Below are 24048 nucleotides of genomic sequence, written 5' to 3' on the forward strand. Positions count from 1 at the left end.
AGCTCAAAGAGGCACTTCGTACTCGTAAGAGCAAAAACAGGGCTTGGAGGGACAGTTCTCTAGAACTAGCCTTCTGACCCCAGACTCATGGCTAGCATTTCCTCTCCAAACCATCACAGAGAGAATCTGGGGGAGGCTTGGCGGGGATCTCAAAGGCTATTTGATAATTCCACCTAATGTTAGAATTGCCCTGCAAACAGCATTTCAAAAAAGCACTAAAGCGGTTTTAACATTGAAGAACCAACTACTCATAAGGATGGTAACACGATGATCTACGCAGTCATCTATGTTAAATGTAAAGATGTTAAAATGTAAAATAGCAAAGCAAGTGGACCGTTGAGTGTTACTGGAAAGAGATGGATGATCCTCGGGGCCCAGAGTGAGAGGAGGGGTTGAGCAGAGAACCACAGAGAGGCTGTCCTGAGAGGTTGTCTACCTATCCTGTCACCTCTAGAGAGGTATGTCAAAGAAGAAATGCAGAAAATATGTTCAATAGTGTATTGTTTTAAAGCCAAACAAAGCCAAATCAATAACATGGCTAATCGGAAGCAAATGGTTAATGTTTTGAATGTTTGCTTTCTTGTGTGGCCACTACCCAAGTACATGCTGGCGCTTTCAAAGTTCATGCCACACCCACTTGCCCCCGCTTGCCTCTCACAACTTCCCCGAGAGGTGAGCTGCTCTTAAGAGGAGGGAACGGAGGCTCCAGGCAGGAAAAGTGGTCCCCTAGTCCCCCAGCGGGCTGGTGGTAGACAAGACTGAGACCCAGCCTCCTCCTGCTGAGCCCCTCTCTTCTGCGGAACTGAAGATCTGGGTTGAGGACAGCAATTTGTACCAGTGTTGTTTGGGGGGGGGGGGGCAGAGTGGGTAGGGATGGAGGTATAGAGGTTTCTACACACCAGCTCTTCGCTCACTCGCACCCTGGGTTTCCCTCCAGATCAGTCGGCTGGTGATTGGGCATGACAGCACGGGCATGCACACCAGCTGGTTCCTCGGCAGCGTCCAGATCCGCGTGCCCCGCCAAGGCAAGCAGTACACCTTCCCCGCCAACCGCTGGCTGGACAAGAACCAGGCCGATGGGCGCCTGGAGGTGGAGCTCTATCCCAGTGAGGTCGTGGAGATCCAGGAATGTATGGAGGCAGCATTGACCATCAGCGTTGTTTCGCCTATGGGATGGGGCCGTGGGGAAGGAGGAGGGACTATGGGGTGACTTGGATCTTGTTTCTAAGGGGAGATAATGGGGCTTCGATTGGCTATGGTATCACGGTTCTTGGAGGGGCAGAAGGGCTCATTGTACAGATGGGGAAACTGAGGACTCAATGGATGAAACATTTTTTCCTGGAATAAAGGCAGTAAATGACTCTATTAAGAAATGTACATTCTCAGCCCTGTGTATAAGAGTTTGAGACATAGTATGTGTCTTCCCCTGGGAAGACTGGCTGAGGAGATAAAGCTGTTTATTCATACATTTATTTAATAAGTATATATATTGACTGTTTCTCTGAGCCAGCACTGCCCTAGGCACAAAGTAGACCAAATCCTTGCCTTTGTGGAATTTACATTCCACCAGGGGAGGCAAACAATAAATATATAATACATTGCCAAGTAAGAGCGATGAAGAAAATGAAGCGGGATAGAGTGACAGTCATGGCATGGGGGTGGAGGACATTTTGGGACAGGGTGGCGACATCTCTGAATGAAGGTGAAGTTCAAGGTGATCTGGCCACCCTTTGTACATGATGTGAGAGCCGTAGTCATGGTAGGGGTCAGAGAAACAAGAGTTTATCTAGAGGGTCAGGAAGACAGTGGCACCAAAAACTGATACAGAGAATATCATTTCCCTCACCTCTGCATTTCTACATCTACCCTGAACGCTATTGCCCAAGGCTCACTTCCACCAGAAGCTTCCCTGAGAAGGAACCCCAATATGCACTTACCTCTTCCTTGCCCGGAACTCCTTATGTCTTTTCATGTGTGCATTTTCTCTCCCCAACTAATCCTGTAGGTTCCTTGAGGGCTGTGTCACATACACGTACATGCTTTGTAATGGTACCTGCCAGTATGAAAAATCAATCCTTTTCCTCCTTTTAGAAATTAAAATTTGATTTCTATCACCGTACTACAGGTACTGGTTAACAAGGTACAGATTTTTAAAAAGCGGTAGTTCACTTCGCCTTACCATCCCCCTTCTTCAGAGGTAACAATTTTTAAATTACTTCCACTTTTCCTCTGAAATTTATCTCTATATTTTTATTAATTTGTTTACCAATTTCTTTATTATTTTATTCATAGACATTAACTCTTAACTTCCTCCAATGGAAGAGAAGAGCTTAGCTCTTTTAACACACGTGTATTTGTGTGTGTGTGTGTGTACATACACACTTCCCCTCCTTCCAGCCTTCCATAAAATTAAATCAGTATTCAATTTTTACATTACCATAACTATGTAAATATTATTCACTGCTGAGACCCCTATTGTATGATGATTGCATTTCAATTAGTGTACAACTTTTTGTTTTTTTCTGAAGTTATTAATAGCCTCATTTTTCATTCGTGTAGTTTTCTATATACCCATCTGTATTTCTATTATACCTACCTATCTGTATTAGTGTGCTAGGGCTGCCATAACAAAATACCACGACTAGTGGCTTAAACAATAGAAATTTATTTTCCCACAGAAGTCCATGATCAGAGTGTCAGGAAGTTATGTTTCTTCTGAGGCCTTTCTCTTTGCCTCGCAGATAGCTGCCTTCTTGCTGCAGGTTCATATGGTCTTTCTTTTGGGCATTTGCATGTGTGTGTCCTAATCTCGTCCTCTTATAAAGACAGCAGTCATAATGGATTAGGGCCTCACCCTAATGGCCTCAATTTAACTTAATCTTCTCTTTAAAGGCCCTATCTCCAAATAAGTCACATTCTAAATTACTAGGGGTTAGGCTTCAACAATGAATTTGGAGGGAAAGAAACAGTTCTCTCATAACATCATTTTATCTCCATCCCTCCAAAAGAACTAAAATTCTTTTCCTAAGTCCAAACTCAACAGCAATTCTGTTTCCTCTCTACCTCCTTCTACTCACTCGCCGTCCTAAGACATTCCTTTAGGAACCTCTCAAGGTTCTAGGCTGCCATGAAACTGTCCTTTGAGACTTCCTTTTGGCCATCTTTTTGGAAATTCCTTTCTTTTTTCTCCTGGTTGGATCTCCTGTTTCCTGGACTACATGTCTTCCTCTTCTTTGGTTTCTTCCTTCTTTTCATTTCTACTGAATAGCTTCCTGAGAAAAGGTGTATGGAAGAGAAGTGTCTGCAAATGTCTCACAATTGATCAGGAATTTGGCTCATTACAGAATTCTGATTTAGAACTCAGTTTCCCTTAAAGTTTAGAAGGAATTATTCTACCATCTTCTGGCTCCCAGTGTTGCAGCTGGGAAGTCTGATGCCATTCTGTTATCTGAACCTTTGGGATTTTTTTCTCTCTAAAAGTTTATAGGATCCTAGTTTCATTTCTGGCATTCTGAAATTCCATGATGTCCTCACTGGCTTTCGTGATTTTAATTTCATCTGTTGTTCTGGAAACTCATGGGCTCCTTCTAGACGCATTTTTTAATTCTGGGACTTCTTTGGCTATTATTTCTTTGACAATTTCCAACTCTATATTCTCTGTATTCTTTAGAACTGAACTCTTGGTAAGATGTTGGAATTCTTCTGATTTTCTTACGTTTCTATCATCTGTCATTTTGTTCTTGGGAAATTTCCTCTTTTGTTCTTATGTACTGTCCTTGATTTTATTCTTGCTATGGAATATTTTATTTCAGCTACCCCCTGTTAATTTCTGATAGTTGGTTCTTGCTTTCTGAATGCTAATTTTTATCTGTCCAAGTTTTGTGTAATCCTGGCTGCTTATTGCTCTAGGATCTGAGAGAGGGAATGAGGTTGGGTATTCTCTCCATTCGGAATGTCAGCTTTTACTGAATCCCCTCGTTGTCCATACACTCACCCACCTGCATTCCCAGCTGATCCTGGTATCTCTAGTTCAACTTCTTTAGGCTCTCAACCAGTCCTCTTGCTTTCTGCCCCAAACCTCTCACATTGCTATGGTAATGGAAGGTCCTCCATCTTGTTGAAAATAAGTCTTATCTTGGGGAAAAAAAATCATAATACCTTGTTATGGCATTGCTGGGAGTGCAAGTCTTATAGCAGTCCCTGAAAAACTATGATCCCTTAGTTCTGGTAGACGTTTTGCTCTTCACTGGGAAATGCCCTCTAGTGGTGCATACCTGTATCACATTTCCACCCTCTAACCGCTTGATAAAGTATTACTTCAAAATACAGACAACTCTATCTGTGTAGATGTATCTGTTGATATCATCTGAAAGATCATATATTTAAATGAAAATTATTATTTCAGGGGTGCCTGGCTGGCTCAGTCGGTAGAGCATATGACTTTTGATCTTGGGGCCCTGAGTTCAAGCCCCATGTTGGGGGTAGAGTACGTGTGCTTGGGTGGCTCAGTCAGTTGAGTGTCCAACTCTTGATTTCAGCTCAGGTCTGATCTCAGGGTCATGAGACTGAGCCCCGCATTGGGCTCCACACTCAGCGGAGTCTGCCTGGGTTTCTCTCTCCCTCTTCCTCTGTCTCTCCCTGCTCTGTGTACACATGCATGCTCTCTCTCTCAAATAAATAAATAAAATTTTTAAGAATATATATATATATTAAAACAGAAAAGTGTAATTTCAATCCCTTGTCCTTTACTGAAAATAAGGAAAAGAGACAAACACACAGACTTTGCTTCTTTCTGTTCTGTGGTGTCCGCCCACGGGTAGGCACACAGTAAAGAATGCTAGCTGGTATATTGACTATTCCTCATTCTTGGCTCCAGGAATGTGGTGCAGTGGATGACTGGGCTTTGGAGTCTGATTGGCTGAGCTTGCCATTTCTACCACCTACTCAGTCCCTCTAAGCCTCAATTTGTCAGCCTGCAAAATGGCGGTGATAGTCCTCATCATGTTGCTGATGAGAGGATTAGAGAAGATAATACCTGTGAAGCACCAGACATGGTATGGGGTCAGGAATGTCTGTTTTGTCACTATCCCTGCTGTTGCTAATATTGCTGAATGTCCTGTTTTTCCGCCATGTGCCCACCCAGTGGTCCATTATGAGGTTGAGATTTGGACGGGGGACGTGGGTGGCGCAGGCACCACCGCCCGAGTCTACATACAGATCTATGGTGAGGACGGCAAGACAGAAGTGCTCTTCCTCTCCAGCCGCTCGAAAGTTTTCGATCGTGCATCCAAGGACACATTCCAGGTATGTGGGGGTAAGGCAGTGGGGGTGCCCACAGAGCGCCAGTGGGTGCCCCAAAATGAAGGGATTGGACTAGATCAGTGGTTCTCATCCCTGGCTGCTTCTTAGAATCAGCTGGGGAGCTTTAAGAGGAAAAAAAAAGGACTGCCCGGCCCACATCTGGATCAGTTAAGTCAGAACCTCTATGGTGGGGCATGTTTTCTGGGTTAGGCTTCTAGAAGCTCTTCCAGGGAGGCTAACATGCTGCAATTCTGAGTACTGCTGGAGTAGATGGTTCTAATTTGGCGAAGTACGGCAGGAGGCCCCTGATTACTGTTTACTGCAGCCGCTGCCAGCCTCTGGTTATACAGCTCCCCCCGCCTGTGGGCAGGGCCATGCTTCCCACGCGGGATCTGGGGAGGAGTCTCCTGGCTGTGTTCTGAGTGCCCCAGGACTCTGCACTTCCCTTTGAGTAGAGAAGAAGAAGAGATGAGGATGTGAGCATATCGCTGGTAGGAGAGGAGGATGCAAGTGTGATGCCCCTTGGGGGAAATATGAGTGTCTGTATGGGATACTAGCGCGTGTGTATGTGCGCAGATATGGGTATGCCGGAAGCATATTCGTGCTGGGTGTTCTCTGTGTGTTTGTGTGCCACAGACAGCCCTCAGCAAAGAGTCCTACCCCAGGGCCCAGCAGAGAAGGGCCTGGCTGAGCTGGACCAAGGTGTATGGAACATTTAGTGCTGGAGGCGGCCTCACTGAGTCCAACCCCCCATTACACCGCTGAGGAGGTAGAGGCCATAGGATTGCACCTCTCTGAGCCTCAGATTCTTCATCAGTTCAAACCTAGCCTTAGACTACCTCCCTAGCCTGCTTCACAGTCCTTGGGAGGATCAAAACAGCCAATGTCAGAGAAAGTCCATGGGAAATTATGACCAGCTGTGGAGACGTAAGAGAGCAGGGCATCTTCCAGTGCCACCAGGCTGTGTGGCTGGAGGTGGTGTTGGACGCAGTCATGGCTGGGCAGACAGATGTGCGCGGAGGGGAAGGTGAGCAGGCCTGCCTGCAGAGGTTGATGGCAGGATGCTGTGCTTGGAAAATTCTGGAGAGATTTCATGTGCTGAAGAAGGAACTTATCAGGTCCAGAGCCCATCCTCTCAGTAGCTGAGAAGGAAAAAATGCCTCTTTCTCGGGGCTCCTGGGCTCCATTTTGGCTGATGCTGATCATTTTCTCATAAGGGTGGTTTTGGCTACATCGTAGCTTCATGAACAGAGTCAGAAGACCTGAGTTCTCATCTAGGCCCAGACGCCAATTATAGGGCATTGAGCAATGCATGGGGACAGCCCCAGATCTTAGTTTCACTAGGACACATGTGAGAAAATTGGTGGCACCAGACTTTGAAAAGTGTCAGACACCCAGACCATCAGAGTGGGGAACCCTAAGAGTGGCCCAACCAGCAGGCACCCCATGTGAGCCCTCCCCTGAGGTCTGCAGCGACTGGGCCTCACTGCAGTGTGAGGCTTAGAACATAGTGGCAGACCGAAGGCTAGAGGACCTGATCTTCTGAAGAAAGCTAAATCCATCCACACTGCCCTTTGAGCCAGCCGTATGCCAGACCCCATGGGGGAGAGAAGCAAGAACGAACGGTCCCTATCTTTAGGAATTTCTGTTCCAGTGGGCAGGGAGCAACTCATGTGGACAGGGAGGGCATCCAGGACGGGCCAGGACCATAGCCAAGCTCGGGGCCTGCTCTGTGCTGTCGGGGACGGAAAAGGCCATGTGCTGGGGAGGGGCTCGGGGTTCCTGGGGATGTGGGTGAGATTTTTTTGTTTTTGAAAAATAACACTTTTTTTTCTTGCTTATTTCCAAAGTTATATGTGATTCATGATAAAAAAATAACGTTGGAAAGAGAATGCAGAGAGGCACAAACTAAAAAGGAAAGTAGTAATAAAGCTCAGAAAATGGGATGAATAGCTTTTACTTGGAGGTAGAAGAGGGAATCAAGGCATTCTGGGTGAGGGGAATGCATGAAGAAAGCTCCGGAACCAGGAGTAACAGGAATGAGTGTGATGTGCACGTGTGTGTGCGTGCATGTGCATACGTGGGGTGGGGGAGAAGGGGAAGAGACCGAGAGACAGGGTCATCCTGACCATCGCCTGGGGTTAAAAGGAAATAGGTTTGGGTGGAGGGTGGGGCCTCCAAGAGGTCCTGGAAGGCTGGTGCAGCAACCAGGCTGAAGGTGGTCGGAGAAGGGGAGTTGGTGGAAGCCTCTGGTCCGGAGGCCCTGGGCCTCGGGGCCTCCCCATCCTGCAGCTCCGCACACAGGCCCGTGCTGGGCTCCGCAGGGGAGGCGGGGAGGATGCCAGGGGCCGCCCCAGCCACTGCCCTGCGCTTTGCACAGCTGGAGGCGGAGGACGTGGGTGAGGTCTTCAAGATCCGGCTGGGGCACACGGGCGAAGGCTTCGGACCCAGCTGGTTCGTGGACACACTGTGGCTGCGACACCTGGTGGTGCGGGAGGCGGACCTCACGCCCGAGGAGGAGGCCCAGAAGAAGAAGGAGAGGGACAAGCTGCGGCAGCTGCTCAAGAAGGAGCGGCTGAAGGCCAAGCTGCAGAGGAAGAAGAAGAAGAAGAAGGGCAGTGCCCAGGAGGACGAGGGGGGTGAGGAGGAGGAGTCCTCGTCGGAGGAGTCCTCGTCGGAGGAGGAGGAGGAGGAGACAGAGGAGGAGGAGGAGGAGCAATTTGGGCCTGGGATGCAGGAGGTGATTGAGGAGTACAAGTTCGAAGCCCACCGCTGGCTCGCCCGGGGCAAGGAGGACAATGAACTGGTCGTGGAGCTGGTGCCGGCAGGCCGGCCGGGTCCTGAGCGTAAGCCTGGGGAGGGGTGCGCCCGGCCGCTGAAGGGGGCTTGGTGCAGGGGGGTGTCTAGCTCTCCTGTCACATGGCGGCCCCAGAGCGGGGGGCACCCATCATGGTTCCCAAATAGGTCTCCTGACCTGTGTCTGAACACCCACCACAGACAGGTCTCTGTATGGGCCTAGCTCTGCCCCTGTGCTGCAGCTCTCAGGAGGGGTTCGGAGCTCCAGGAGGAGCCTGGATATAGTTCACTATGGCTCCCAGTGGGGCATGAGGTAGGAGGGCTGCTGAAGCCATTTTCCCCTGACTCCCAGCCTCCTCGGGCTTCATGGCAAAGGAGAGTCTTGAGTGGGGAGGAGGGATAGGTTTAGTTCCAGGCTAGTGCAGGTGCAGAGGAATCCGTGGGTCCTTCCCGCTCCCGTGAGCTGGCTGCATCTGAGAGGCTGAGCCTCAGATCCACCCTGAGCGCTGGTATCCTCAACGCTGCATTTTTCTCTGTCCCCAGCCAACACCTATGAGGTCCAGGTGATCACAGGGAACGTGCCCAAGGCTGGCACCGATGCCAACGTCTACCTGACCATTTACGGTGAGGAGTATGGAGACACTGGCGAGCGGCCCCTGAAGAAGTCAGACAAGCCCAACAAGTTTGAGCAGGGACAGGTAGAGTGCGGGCTCTCTGGCCCTTGGGCAGGTGGTGGAGACTGCTGATTCCTGAGGCCACCCCCTGGCCCCCAACAGCATGATGTCCAGCAGGGTGCTTTGTCCAGTCCACCCAGATATCATGGGAGTGGCTCCTCTGTAGGCACCGGCACTTTGTGCTGGGGGCCATAAGAAAGGCCCGGGGAGTGGGGCGTCAAGCACCGTGAGGCCTGCAGGAACTAACCAGAGCTAGTAGAGGTAGCAGAAGCTCAGGTGCTGAGTGGCCAGAGCAGGGGTTCAAGGGGGAAGTACTGATGGTGCTTTGGGGAAAACACGGTAGGAAGGAGAGCTGTACCCTGGGCCATGGCAGGGGACTGTGGTATAGATGTCTAAGGATGACAGTGACAGGTGTACCTCGGGCATGGGACCGCAGGACAAAGATGTGGGCTGGAAATGTGGAAGGCCAGCTCGAGGACAATGAATCTTCCCGCTGCGCTGTGTTAGAGCTGAGCCAGGGTGGGCACTGCCCCTGGGAAGCTTGATGAGCCCGATGAAGGGGAGTGGGGCATGAGAACCTTGAAAGAAGGTTGAGAAGCCTGGCCCACGTCCTGCCTGCTGTGGTGGGAGACACAAAGGCTTTTGAGCATTGAAAGAAATGCACGCATGCCCCTCTTCCAGGTATAGTGGGAAAAGCGTGAAAAACCCAGCTGTGCTCTTTGTCTTTCCAGATTTTACAGTATGCTCTAGCTGGAAGACTGTCCCGTGTCACCTTTCTCATTCCTGCCCCTGATCTCAAAGCCACGTTCCCTCCTCCACACAGAGGAAGAAAAGAAAGAAACCCAACCCACGAAAGTACCCGGGGGCTCCTCTGATGTACTTCAGAGGCTGTCTGCCTTGTCTTCCAACACTCCCTTGCCATGACTTGAGGATTAGGGCTTATTTCCTGTTTTGATACTTTCCTTTAAAAATTATAGCCACGGGGCACCTGGGTGGCTCAGTCGTTAAGCGTCTGCCTTCGGCTCAGGTCGTGATCCCGGGGTCCTGGGATCGAGCCCCGCATCAGGCTCCCTGCTCCGCGGGAAGCCTGCTTCTCCCTCTCCCACTCCCCCTGCTTGTGTTCCCTCTCTCGCTGTGTCTCTCTCTGTCAAATAAATAAAAAATTTAAAAAAATTATAGCCACTATGATCCCAGATTGGAAGAAAACTGCTAGAGAGGGCATAACTGGCACGCTGGATGAAATTTGCATACAGACTTATATGTTAGATAGTAATATTGTGTCAATGTTATGTTTCCTGAATTTGGTAATTGTCCCGTGATTATATGAGAACCCCTGTTTTGGGAAAGCTCTGCTGAAGACTTCGGAGGTGAAGAATCATGGTATCTGCCACTTACTTTAACATGATTCAGAAAAAAATAGACAATGAGCAAAAGAGACAGGGCAAGCAAATGTGAAATCTAGGGGAAGGGCTTGCAAAATTTCATCGTACTGTTTCTGCAAGTTTTCTGTAGACTTGCAGTGTTTTTCAATATAAAGCCTCAGGTCCTGAGGCTGCCCGCCTCCTGCAGGGCATGTACACACACTCGTGTCGTACACATTGTCTTCCCACCTATGTGGTAAGCAAGGGCAAGTCTCCTGTTTCTGTGAGTTACTTTGGATTTACACTTTGAATTCTGTAAATCACTTTGGATTTGCACTTTGGCTCATCCCAGGTGCTTAATCAAAATGTGTGGTTGAAGGGGTTTATGCACACAGGTTCACACTTAGCTCGGAATTTCAGCACACACCCAACAGTGGCCCTACACACACGCGCGCGCGCATGCATGCACACGCACACACACACACACACAAGCACGCACACACACGCACACATCCCATAACACAAATGCGGGCAGCCAGCCAACCTACCTTCTCCTCTGTGGCTTGGTCACCTTCATGGCTCTCTCCCTCCTCCCTCCACCCTTTGGGACACAGCAAGAGTGAGAAGACCCCCTGGTGGGGGCGGGTTAAAAAAAACGACAGTGCAGACCATCCACCAGTCAGCCGGCTGCATTTTCCCCCGAACTGGCCTCAGGCTGCCCTAGGTGCTGGGAAGGTGAAGCTGATGGTCGGACTGTGTGTGTGGTGGAGGTACCGTGTGTGTGTGTGTGTGTGTGTGTGTGTGTGTGTGTGTGTGTGTGTGCGCGCACGCGCACGCGCGCACGCGTGCACGCCAAAGGGGGTGCCTTCCCTCTGAGTGCTTCCCTGGCCCTTCCCAGACTGACACCTTCACCATCTATGCTATTGACCTGGGAGCTCTGACCAAGATCCGGATTCGCCATGACAACTCAGGCAACAGACCAGGCTGGTTCCTGGACAGAATAGACATCACGGACCTGAACAAAGAGATCACGTGAGTTGGGCTTGGGGCGGGGCGGGGCGGGGGGAGGGGGGGACAGCCACGGCTGCCTCTGAGACAACCCTGGAAAAAGGGCTGAGGGTGGGAGTGGGGCGGCTGGGTGGGCATTGCCTCCCTCTCTTCCTTCTTACTGGGCAGCCCCCTGGGGAGCTACTGCCCTGTCAAGGGACAGTCTGGTAGGTCCTTCCCTCTAGTTCTTGAGATCCATCAGTTCAGAAGGTCACGTTTCCTGTCCCTGTCATTCTCCATGCCCGGACTTAGTCACCTATCTGTCCCTCCACATACGAAGTGGCTTCCGGTACCATTGTTTTAATGTTCTAGACCAGGAGTAAGCAGACTTTTTCTGTAATGGCCAGAGAGTAAATATTTTAGGCTTTGGGACCATTTGTTCTCTGTCTCAGTTGATCTATTTGCTTTGCAACAGGGAAGCAGCCACAGATGATACCTAACTGGATGGATGTGGCTGTGTTCCAGTAAAACTGGATTCATGAACACTGAAACTTGAATTTCATGTAATTTTCACATGTCACAAAGTGATACTGTTCCTTAGATTTTTTCAACCATTTAAAAATGTAAAATTCGTGATTAGCTTCTGGGGTGTATGTAAACAGGTGAGCAGGCCAGATTTGGCCACCAGGCCATAGTTTGCAGGCCCCTGTTCCAGATTCCCAGCAACCACGAGGAGCTAGGTTGGGAAGGGGACATTGTCCTCCTGACAGGTGAGGGAATCATGCCCCAAGGAGGTGAAGCCACAGCCCTAGAGCCAATTCATGCCGGAGCCAAGACCAGAACTCCAGATCATCAATGATGAATCTGGTGTGTTTCCACCATTACGCCCCATTGCCTCTTGAGCAAAAGGGGCCAGGGGACAATGGACATGAAAGGCCCGAGGTGTGGTAGGGAGGTGTGGAAGGAGGTAGAGAGGAAAGCAGGCAAGATCCTGAGTGGGTTATGGCTCTGCTGAGGGCCTGCCAGTGCCTGGAATATAGTGGGCACCCAGTAAGTGTGTGTTGACTTCACTTCTTGGCCTGCGATCTGGTATCTCTTAGAGCATGCTCTGTTCTTGGGTTCCCCCCTCTGTGCAGGGCAGTGGGTGATGGGTCTCACCCCATCTCCCACCTCTACCCTGCCTGTCATCCAGTTACCCCATCCCCCACCCCCACCCCAGCAACCCTCAGTTTGTTTCCCATAGTTAAGAGTCTCTCATGGTTTGTCTCCAACTCTGATTCAGTTTTCACTCCTTTCCCCCACTGTTCTCTGCCCTGTATCTTATATCCCACATATGAGTGAAACCATAGGATAATTGTCTTTCTCTGATAGACTTATTTCGCTCAGCGTATTACTCTCCTCTTCCATTATTCTTTAAAAAATATTAGCTTTTCTTACCTTTTCAAATCAAGACATTAAGTGATTTGAAAAAAAAAATCCCGCTGGAATTTTGATTGTTATGCCATTAAATGTATGTGTGGAGAATTATATATTTAGAGTATTAAGTGGTGCTCCCAGGTATGCATTTCCATTTATCCAACTGTTCCTTCTAGTATCTCAGCAATGCTACACAATTTTCTAGTCTTATTAAGTTTATGCCCAAATATTTTGTATTTTTATCACTCTGGTGAATGGTATCTTCGCTTTACTCATCTTCTTCCCTCTGTCTCTCTTTTTCTTCCCTCCTCCACTCCCGGCTTCCTCATCTCCTCTCCCTCCCTCGCCATCCTGTCTTGGTGGTGTGAGTCAGACTCCATCTCTCCATCTTCCCCAGCCCTGGTCAGAGGCTCCTGCCTGGTCCCTCTGCTGCACCGCGGCCCTCCTGTGTCTATGGCAGTCCAGCCCACAGGGACGTGTTCCTCCTCTGCTTAATAACCTGCAGAGGCTCCCATTCACTCTGAGTAAGAGCCAGAGCACTTCCAGTGGGGCCTGCCCCATGCCCCCTCCTTAACTCTTGGTCCTGATCTCCATCTTGCTCACTCTTTGCTGTTCCTTGAACGTGATGGTCATGGTCCCACCTCAGGGCCTTTGCATATGCTGTCCCCTCTCCCTGGTACTCCTTCCCACAATGGCTCACTCTCATACTTTCTCTAGGTAAGGTCTCTGTGCTCAGGTGTCACCTACTCATCAAGGTCCCAACCCCCTTTGGAACTTTTATTTCTTTTCCTCTGTTTCTTTTTCTCTACCTCACTTATCATTTGATCTACCATCAGCTGTAGTATTTTTTTTAAAGATTTTATTTATTCATTATTCATGTGAGAGAGCACACAAGCAGAGGGGAGAAGCAGAGAGAGAGGGAGAAGCAGACTCCCCGCTGAGCAGGAAGCTCAAGGCAGGGCCCAGTCCCACGACCCTGGGATCATGACCTGAGCCGAAGGCAGATGCTTAACCGACTGAGCCACCCAGGCGCCCCTCAAATGCAGTATCTCGTCATTTTTCCTCTCCCCATAACTGAATGTAAGGTCCCTGCCTAAGCTAACAGCTTCCTCTGTTTTGTTCCCTGCCGTGTCCTCCCCAGTATCTAGAAGAGGGCCTGTGCACAACAGGCCTACCACAAATACTAAGTCAACGAAGGAATAAAAATTACGTTTGATGTATTGATTCATTGGTTCATTCAGCAAACACATGGCATGCGGAGTGCTGAGGGTCAGGTGGCTGATTCCGACTCTGCCCTTGAAGAGCCGGAAACTGTGATGGTCTAGGAAGCAGATGTTTTAGGTCCAATTCCCGTCTCTTCCACGCTTGACGTGTGTGGCCTTGAGGGGGGCGCGGGGCTGCTCTGAGCCTCAGTTCTCCCATCCCTGCAATGGGCGTAATAAAACTCGCTCACAAAGTCGTGATGAGGACTAACTGAGATGACCCGTGTGAGGGCCCAGTGCCGCGCCTGGCCCCCAGTGGAAAGCGGCACGGACTCCTCTGCCTTGGCAGTGCAGATCCAGCGGGGCAGGCTGTAAAAGCCACACAGCAAGGCAGGAATGGGCGTGTGCAGGATTGTGAAGGAGCTCATGGGGCCGTGGGGGCTGCAAGGCAGAGCGTCTCAGGGTGGCGCCCCCAACTGCCGAGGGGGTTCAGGGAGAGGGGGGCTTTGTGGTGGGGGGGGTGTCGGGGCGCTCCTCGGTCTGAGGCGGCATTTCAGATGGGCCTTCACAAACCTTGATGTTTGGGGCTTGGAACAAAGGGTGCTCAATCAGCTGAACTGTGGGTGTGATGTGGGAGGCACAGAAGCAGGGCCGAGGGGCTCCCACAGCCAGTGGTGGGGCTGAGGGGCTTCGAGGTCCCAGCACAGAATCTCAGGGGCAGTGGGGAGGGCGCTCCGTGAAAGCCAGCTTCTGGGCCCCTGCACTTGCACATGCTTGGCAGGTGTGGGCGGGCTTGTGCCTTACCCCTTCCGTCTGTCTGACTGGTTTCTCTCTCCGGGGATCAGTCTCCCACTCCTTCTTTGTGTCTCCTCCCTCTGTCCTTGTTCTGCTCCAGCTTCCCACTCTCATTGTCTCTGCCTCTGCTCCAACCCCACTCCTTTCTTTATTTCTGTCTCTCCTTTAATTGGCCCTAATTTAGAGCTAAAGCCTATTATTCATAGGTTAATTGGTTGAATAAAAATGTAACTTTCCTGTTCATAATTTAAAGACTGGGATGTGGAGCAATATGCATTTTTCACTTAAACACTAATTTAACTGCAATTTAGTCTCTATCACCCCTGGTCGAGCTCTTCCACCCTTTGAATCCATGTCCATGAACACAGAATTGCCCCTCTATACCCCGTGTGAGCCCGCGGGCTGAAGTAGTGGTCTCAGGTTCTGCTCCGCTAGCATGTTGGCCTTGGGAGTCTGTAATGTCTATTGGGGAACATGGGGCTCCGACAGAGGTGAGACCCTCAGCCCACACTGCTTCCTCCTCTCCAGACTCCAGACTTGGGCATCCAGACTGGCAGGAAGGGGTGGAGATGGGGTGGAATGGCCCCAGTTTACAGATGGGCTGGCTGTATTCCCCGACCCCCTGAGCTGTTCTGGGAGCTTGGGCGCCCAAGGGGATCTGTCCAGCCCACAGGCTCCAGAGATCGCACACATGGGCAGAGGAGAAACAAAGGGAAGTACAATAATAAGAATAACAACAGCAATAGTATTAACAAATTCTTACCAAGAACCGGACGTTTTTATGAGCACTTTAAAATGTTTAACTCACATAATCCTCGTGACAACTTTGAAATAAGCAATATGATCCTCATTTTACAGAATGGTAAACTGAAGCACAGAGTGCGGTTACCAGATAAAATACAGAATGGCCAGTTATTGAATTCCAGAGAAGCAGTGAATAATGTTGTAGTGTAAGTATGCCCCAAATATTGGATAGTACATACTTCTGCTAAAATATTATTCATTGCTTCTCTGAAATTCAAATTTAACTAGGAGTCCTGTGATTTCATTGGCTAAATCTGGCAACCCTAACACAGAGAGGTAAAGAAACTTGCTCAAGGTCACAGGACTGTTAAGTGGCAGAGCCAGGATTCAAACCCAGTATGGCTCCAGAGGTGAGTCCTTAACTACCCCATGTTGCTGCCTCTGCCTCTGTGATCCCTGCACCCCCCCCCACTTCTCTTTATCTAGGTGTTTCCATTTCACTGGGCTCGGCTTCAGTCCTGAGGAGTCTAACTTGGACCTCCCTTCCCTAGATGCTGCCAGCTTTCTGCTGTGCCTGCTTCTTAGCCACACTCTTTGTACCTTCCAGAAGCATAATTGGGTATCATTCCATTAAAATCCATTTATTCAGCCCTTAGGTATTGAACACCTACTGTGTACAATATTCTCTGCCAAAGTAGCTTTGGCTACCAGATTCATTCCGGTATAGTCCCTGAAAGCTCTTCTTCTAGATACCTCCAGCACGACCCTGAGTGGGGGTTTGATACACTCCAGGCGCTATTACACAGCCATTTTCAATGGGTTATCGTCAAACCTTGTCCTCATATTTGTTGTCTGCTCCAGGCAAGTGACTCTTACAGGGTAATCCCTAGGCTAGGTAGGATGGGAGGGCCATGCTTTTGGGAGGGGGGCAGACGCGAGTGTCTGGGCCCCTGAGGGCCTCTCGCTTTGCCACCCAGGACTGCTCCTTCATGAAACCTTTCCAAAGAGACGTCCCCAGCCTTACCTTATTCCCCACCCCACAGGTACTACTTTCCATGCCAACGCTGGCTGGCTGTGGAGGAGGATGATGGCCAGCTGTCCCGGGAGCTACTGCCAGTGGACGAGTCCTGCGTGCTGCCAAGCCAGGATGAGGAGGGTGGGGGAGGGGGTGACAGCAACCCCCTCGACAACCTGGCCCTCGAGCAGAAAGGTTTCCTAAACTGGAGCTGGTTCTTCCCTCCAGCATCCCTCCCTTCTGCCTCTCCCCCCATCCTCAGTCTCCATCTTCCCTTTCCCTGTGGGCTCTGGGCAACTCCTCCTCTGGCCGTTTCTATACTGCCTTCTCATTCCTCCATGGCAAGAGTGGGGAGGTGACAAGACATGTTCCCACATGTCTAGCATAAGGCTCGGTGTAAAGTACATGGCTTAGCACAGAGTTACTGTCAGGAATGGAGTGGAATGGGATTGGGCAGGATTAGAATAGAATAGAATAGAATAGAAGAGAATAGAATAGAATAGAATAGAATAGAATAGAATAGAATATAGAATAGAATAGAATAGAATAGAATAGAATAGAATAGAATAGAATAGAATAGAATAGAATAGAATATAGAATAGAATAGAATAGAATAGAATAGAATAGAATAGTTGTAGCTGGCTCTGATTTAGTTTTGCGTCCTCCCCTCCAGGCACATTATAAGCTCTCAATACATTTTTGTCAAGGGAAAGAATGAACTTTCAAGAATTCTAAGATGCTTCCCTTCCTTGAAACTTGCATCCCTAAAACTCTTCCCAACCTGGAGGAGTCAGACCAAGCTCCTGGCTGATGAGCCCGTCTCCCCTAAGCATCCTACACCTCTGTTGATTGAGAGCTTCCTGTGTGACCTGGAGGTGGGGGAGACCTCACCTTGCCCTGAGGAAGTTTCCAGACTAAAGGCAACTGCAGAACAACACATGCTGCAAGTAAAGCAATTCATAGAAATGGTCAACATGAATGTAGAAAAGTACTCAGTATGTTTTCTCCCTCCTCCCTCCATGGGAGGGACAATCTACCACTCACTTCTCCACACTCCTCTCCCGGCAGACAAATCTACCACATTCTCAGTGACCGTAAAAACTGGGGACAAGAAGAATGCGGGCACAGATGCCAACGTCTTCATCACGCTCTTTGGCACACAAGACAACACTGGTAAGTAAGCAACGCGGGGCCGAGGCTCACCCACATTCCTCCCCAAGGAGATAAGGAGAGTCAATAGAACTTTCCAAGGAAATCCTGGTCCCGCCTCTGTTTTGCAAGAATTCCCTTTTATTGTTTTACTTTATTTTACTGTGGGAAGAACACTTAACATGAGATCTATCCTCTTAACAAATTTTAAATGTATAATGCATCACTGTTGACGATAGATACAGGTTGTACAGCAGATCTCTGGAGCTCATTAATCTTACTAAACTGAAAGGACGCTTGTTGATTAATAACTCCCCATCTTCTCCTCTCCCCAGCTCCTGGTAACCACCATTCTAGTCTTTGATTTTATGAATTTGACTATTTTGGATCCTTTGTGTAAGTGGCATCATGCTGTATTTGTCTTTCTGTGTCTGGCTTATTTCACTCAATGTAATGTCCTCAAGGACCATCCACAGTGTTGCATACTGGAGAACTTCCTTCTTTTTTAAGGCCGAATAGTATTCCATTATATGGATATATCACAGTTTTTTCTGTCTGCTCATCAGTTAATGGACAGTTAGTTTTTTTCCACACCTTAGCTATTGTTAATAGTGCTGTAATGAACACAGGAGTGCTAATAGCTTTTCAAGATCCTGATTTCAATTCTTTTGGATATATACCCAGAAGTGGGATTGCTGGATCATATGGTAGTTCTATTTTTAATTTTTTTAGGCTCTTTCATACTATTTTCCATAGCAACTACACCATTTTGCATTCCCACCAACTGTGTACAAGAGTTCCAGTTTCTTCACATCCTCACCAATTGCTGTCTTTTGATTTTTGATGGTAGCCATCCTGATAGGTGTGAGATGAGATCTCGTTGTGGTTCTGATTTGCATTTCCCTGAAGCTTGGTGACAATGAACATTTTGTTCATACACTGTTGGCCATTTGTATGTCTTCTTTGGAGAAATGTCCATTTAAGTCCGTAGCCCATTTTTTTTCATTGCGTTATTAGCTCTTTGTTATTGAATTGTAGGATATTGTGGTAATGAAACCCTTATCAGAATATGGTTTGCAAATGTTTTCTCCCATTCTGTAAGTTGCTTTTTCATTCTGTTGATTGTTTCCTTTGTTCAGAAACTTTTTAGTTTGATTCAACCCACTTGTTTGTTTTAGTTTTTGTTGCCTAATGCTTTTGATGTCATATCCATGAAATCATTGCCAAGACCAATGTCATGAAGCTTTCCCCCTATGTTTTCTTCTATGAGTTTTACAGTTTCAAGTCTTATGTTTAAATTTGTAATCCATTTTGAGTTGACTTTTGTGTATGGTGAAAGATAAGGGTCCACATTCATTCCAGTTTTCTGGAAGAGACTGACCTTTTCCTGTTGTGTATTCTTGCATGCCTCACACACTTGACAGATTACATGCAACCGGCCCTATTGGAGAAAGGCAGTTTCCTTTTTCTTAAAAATCTCCAAGTGAGGGGCACCTGCATGGCTCAGTTGGTTAGCATCCAGCTGTTAATTTCGGCTCAGGTCATGATCTCAGGGTCTGGGATTGAGTCGGCATTGGGCTCCACACTCAGCAGGGAGTCTGCTAGAGACTCTCTCCCCCACTGCCCCTGCCCCCGCTTGCACTCTCTCTCCCTTTCTCTCTCTCAAATAAATAAATAAATAAATAAATAAATAAATAAATAAATCTTTAAAAAAAAAAAATCTCCACATGAGGTGACTTGTCTACTTGGATTGTGAACTTTGGTTCCTTTAGAGATTCTTCCTAAATCTTACTAAGTCAGTCCTGTTGTACTCCAGGGGCCAGAGAGCCCCCAGTGCTCTCTCCTGTCCTCATTGCTATGTCTACCACCCTAGAAGTATTTGGAAGCCATATGAATCATCTTCCCTTCAGCATCCTCTCCTTAGGTAATGGTGCCGGATCCTTTGGTCACTCTTGCTCTAGGCCTTTCTGAAACTCTACCATTTCCTGGGACCTTCCTGGAGGCATCACTCTGTTTACCTTTTGAAACCATAGTGAAGGGCCTCCCAGTCCAAACAGTGACTGGTCTGTTCTCTGACTTCTGCCAGCTTTCTCCTTCTGTTCAAGGATGTCCATGATGCCCCAGGGAGCATGGGGAGGGTGGTTTTGTCACTGGCTTCCTCCCCATGTAGAGAAACATGAGGAGTGTGGAAACAGAGCTGACACTGACTTAGGGCCCCACCACTCTCTCCTGGATGGTCTTGAATAAGACCTCTTGGTGTGTCTCCTGTTCTTTAGGTACAAACTGGAAATAAAAATACATACCTTGAAGACTAATTACAAAGCTCAATAAAAGGACACCCCCCCACTTGCTAAATACGCACTAAATATGCAAAGGTGCCCGTTGGATAGTACTTGCAAAGTCTAAATTTTATGAAAGTCAGAAAAATTTGGTCATTATGAGGAGGGACTAAAAGGGGCAGTCAGACTAGATTTGAAGGTCTCGGGCCCAGCCAGTCATGCGGGGGCCATTTGGTTGGCAGGAACGACCCTCCTGAAATCCTCCAAGACCAACAGCGACAAGTTTGAAAGGGACAGCATCGAAATCTTCACAGTGGAGACGCTGGACCTGGGAGATCTGTGGAAAGTCAGGATTGGTCATGATAACACAGGTCTGGCTTCCCTCCCCCTCTGTCCTTACAGGTCCCTGTGGGTGTCTGGGAAAGAATGTGCAGGAAACCTGGATGTCATCTGCCTTCCATGGTGACCCAGCTTTCTCAGTCCCTTCCTCAGTCCCTGGCTGCACACAGAGATTCTGGTCTAATTGGCCCCTGAGCTGGGGCCTGGACCCCAGTGATTTCTCCAAACCCCTACTGTCAGTTATTTCTTTGCACGGCCACATTTGAGAATCCCCGATCTAGCTCAGTGGTTCTCCAACTTCAGTGAGCAACAGAGCCACCTTGGGGGTTTGTTAAACATAGATTTCTGGGCCTCACCCACACGGGCGTTGATTCAGTAGGTCTAGGGTGGGGCCCAAGCATTTATATTTCTCACACATGATGCTGAGGCTGCTGGACTCCGCTTTGAGAACTACCGATCTAGTCAATTCTTCCCAGAACCCACTGACACTACAGCCAAACTTGTTCTCTTTTAGTAAAGTAGGACTTGTTTTCTTGGTCTTTTCACTAAATTTTAAGCCTAAGGAAGGAGTCACTCTCACTGGCCCCTGGGATGGAGAGACAGAGTTCTCTGCTCAACTTCCACTTCCTTCTTTAAGCCCAGTCACTCATCTTCCCAGGGAAGACCATCAGTCCTTCACAGATTCCCTTCATGCACCCCAAACGGAAGCCAGGGAGCTCAGACTGTCATCCTTGCCGCTGGGTGGAATTATGAAATCCTTGTTAACACAGGCTCTCTCTGGCATCTCTGCGCTCCCTCTTTAGAGTGTCTTCCACCCTGGACAGTGTGCTTGCTGTCACCTTCTGTCACCTCTTCCCCAGGCTCCTGTGCTCTTGCTAATTTCACTGACAGCAGCCTGGAGTGTGACCCAGCTTCAGCCTTCAGCTGGGTGTACATCTGAACAGGAGTCATTCTAGCAAAGCTCTCAGCGACAGGAATGGCTTGTGCGGGGTACAGCCATACATGTCAACCATGGGGCAGGGGAGAAAGTTTGGAGTCCCTGAACTTGCCCACAGTGAACCATCTGTGTGGAGCTCCTTGGTGGGTTCTGTGTTTCCTTCTCTCCAGGCAAGGCTCCAGGCTGGTTTGTAGACTGGGTAGAGGTGGATGCCCCATCTCTTGGAAAGTGCATGACATTCCCCTGTGGCCGCTGGCTGGCGAAGAATGAGGATGATGGAGCCATCGTCAGGGACCTCTTCCACGCAGAGCTGCAGACAAGGCTGTACACACCATGTAGGAAGCGCGTGCGGCAAGGCTGGCCCTCCTCCCACACCCCGTCGCCCACTACTCCAACTTGGTCCCAGCCCCTCCTCCAGCCCTGACCTGGGCCAGGCCCCACCTTGGAGATTTGGGTCTCTTGCTCCTCTCCCAAATACCCTGGGCCCTCTGTGGGCTGTGCGCAGTGTCTTGGATCCAGGGTATGGAAATATGGGACTTATCCCAGCCTCCACCCCAAACCAGCTGGTGACAACAGGCAGAGAGCCTGACCTCTCTGGGACTCGGTTTCCTTGTAAGACCCCAAAGGGAAGAAAGATCAAAGTCTAAACTGTGAGAGGTCATTATCAGCCCCATCACCCATCTTTAATCTAGTCAGTAATAGGACAGAGAAATCACCGCTATCAGATTTTATCCTGACTGGGGGGAAAAAAGAACTTGAAAAGATGATCGATGTAATTCCTTTTGCCAGCTAAAGGAAAGGGGGAAGGGGAACAATTTGGTCAAGTTCTGACATTTCCTTTCCAGTGTTATCAGAAAGTATGTATTCAATGTTTATTTACATGTTGGTACATGCTAGGTGCTGGGAATCCAGCTGGAATCAACCAAACTATAAAAATCTGTCTGAATATGCTAACATCAGAACCAAACCCACAGAATACAATTTTTTTCCTAACCAAATAATTAGCTATACCAGAAGATTTCCCCCAAACAGCTCATAATTACACAATGTGAATCAGTGATGGTTTTTGTTTTTTGTTTTTTTTTTTTGCCTAAAGCAATTCAACTGGAAAAGACCTGATCCATGAAGATATTTTCTGGTCAAAAGCCCAAAAGAAAGTGACATTTCCCTCCAGTAAAATCTCTGCATATACAAAGCAAACCCTGGCTCTAGCCACTGCCCCCAGGAGCCACCTGCAGTCTGGGACAGACACACTGACCTGACAGATGTACGCAGACTTGATAGCAGTGCTGGGTTAGACGCTTCCAGGCACAAGTAGCCATTTCTCTCTTCATGCCCTAGGACGGGCCTTGCTCTGGATTGGTATGGCCTGACCTTGAAAATATTCAGTTCTAGCCTGATATGAAAGCAAGCCCATTTGCCCTTTGTCTTCGACTCACATTTATCGATCAATCAATCAATCAATAAAATGCAGGAGAGGTTTCCTTTCGGACTAGAGAGCTATGCAGGCAGCTTCAAAGGGCGGTTTTCACCAGGCAGGTGCCCAGAGGGGAGGATCTGCTGCTCAGAACCTATTTTCTTGTTTGGGAAGGGTCTTGAGGGCCCAAAGCCAGGAAGCTCCAGGGGCTGGGGAGCTGCAGTCCCAGGAGTGGTGGCCAGGTGTCATTCTCAGGGGCCTAGAAGGCTTAGAACTAGATTTGGCCGTTCATCAAGGCTGCCCAATATGCGTGAATCCAGAAGAACAGAGCAAGATGGCTCTGCTTCCGGACCGACTGAAATGTGCTGCCTGCACAGGAAAGGTGGTCCATTAGGAAAGGGACCATTGTGATGGTCTAAACTTATAGCGCCACATAGCGTGAAGCCTCAAAGGTCAGAATCATGCCACGTTAGGGCTGAGAGGCACCTCAGCCTTAAGCCCTGTGATCTGAGAATTGATGGTATCAAAGCCAGGGTGGGGGAGGGTGTCTCAGGGCAGCTGGTGGGGGAGGGGAAAGGATGAGAGGGAACAGCTCCCCAGTTCATGCCATCCACAGCAGCTCCTCGGCTTTAAGAAGTCAAGTTTGTTGTTGTTGTTGTTTTTCCCTGAACATTCTTCCTAAAGGTATTTTTAAGAATTGCACAAAAACATTCCACTGAAAATTAATTTCGGTTAAACCGTCTGAAAACCAAATTCTGTTAAGCCCTCTTATTTTATAGACAAAGAAAAAGGCCCAGAGAAGTACATCCATTTGCCCAAGGACACACAGCTCCTCAATGGCAGAGGCAGAACTAGAGACCAGGGAACACATCGGAGCCCAGGCCTAGGGCGATGAGGGACGAATGGTGGGCTCTTTCTGCGTAGATATTTCCAGGGCTTCTCCCACTGCCAGCTAGTCTCAGGAAAGCTCAAGTCCATTGCCATCTTCTCTGCTCAAGGCCTTCTGGGCCTTAGACCATGGAGACACCCAAGAGGACTCCAAGGAAGTTGCCTCCATTATTGCAATGGCCTGTGTTTTTCCTTAACCTTGGTGAGGGCGCTGTCCAGGCCACTGTGGGGACTGTGGTCACCTCCCCAGGACAAAGGCCCTGGGACCTGTAGGGTAGGAGCAGTACTCACCTCCAGTTCAGGACAATAGCACCCCTAGAGGTTGACCACCCAGGACTTAGGGCTCAGACAAGCCGGGGCTCAAGTTAGAGTTCCGCCTCTGACCAGCCATATGACCTGGGGCAAGTTACTTCCCCTCCCTGAGCCTTGCTTTCCTCATCTCTAAAGTATAATATCTCCTCCACAGGTCATTGTGAAGGTTGTAGATGAGGAAGGTAGAACGCTCGGTAGAGAGTCTGGCACAGGGCGAGCACTCAGCGAATGGCAAGTACCATTCCTATAGGCCTTACAGCTGCAGTTCGACAGCAGAGTGACCAGCGTAATAAACCAATGAAAAGAAAATTCATTTGCTTTGGAGCAAAGTTGGAAAACGTTAGGGCCACTTGTGAGAAGGTGACTTTTAATGTGATCCCTTTTGAGCTTGAGACCAAGGATAGGGTAGATTTCTACTTACACTGTTTTTCTGGGT

At 48.8% G+C, this 24048-nt stretch overlaps 1 protein-coding gene across 3 annotated transcripts in view; it reads left to right on the forward strand.

Annotated features, from left to right (window-relative positions):
* LOXHD1 (lipoxygenase homology PLAT domains 1) overlaps nt 1-24048 on the forward strand; it is a 149147-nt gene that overhangs the window by 77141 nt on the left and 47958 nt on the right. For 2 of the 3 annotated variants that reach the window (XM_088019417.1, XM_028098420.1), the window contains exons 17-25: nt 938-1130; nt 5144-5304; nt 7682-8147; nt 8641-8795; nt 11031-11164; nt 16320-16486; nt 17360-17464; nt 19962-20090; nt 21166-21330. In XM_088019417.1, coding sequence (XP_087875543.1) covers nt 938-1130; nt 5144-5304; nt 7682-8147; nt 8641-8795; nt 11031-11164; nt 16320-16486; nt 17360-17464; nt 19962-20090; nt 21166-21330 — 1675 coding nt within the window. Of the gene's footprint in view, nt 1-937; nt 1131-5143; nt 5305-7681; nt 8148-8640; nt 8796-11030; nt 11165-16319; nt 16487-17359; nt 17465-19961; nt 20091-21165; nt 21331-24048 lie in introns of those variants that run through there. The other variant, XM_088019418.1, reaches the window with a different exon arrangement.

Source organism: Eumetopias jubatus, unplaced genomic scaffold, assembly GCF_037043125.1.
Source record: "Eumetopias jubatus isolate StellerSeaLion01/CBP00866 unplaced genomic scaffold, mEumJub1_p1.0 scaffold_16, whole genome shotgun sequence".
NCBI classification, from domain to species: domain Eukaryota; kingdom Metazoa; phylum Chordata; class Mammalia; order Carnivora; family Otariidae; genus Eumetopias; species Eumetopias jubatus.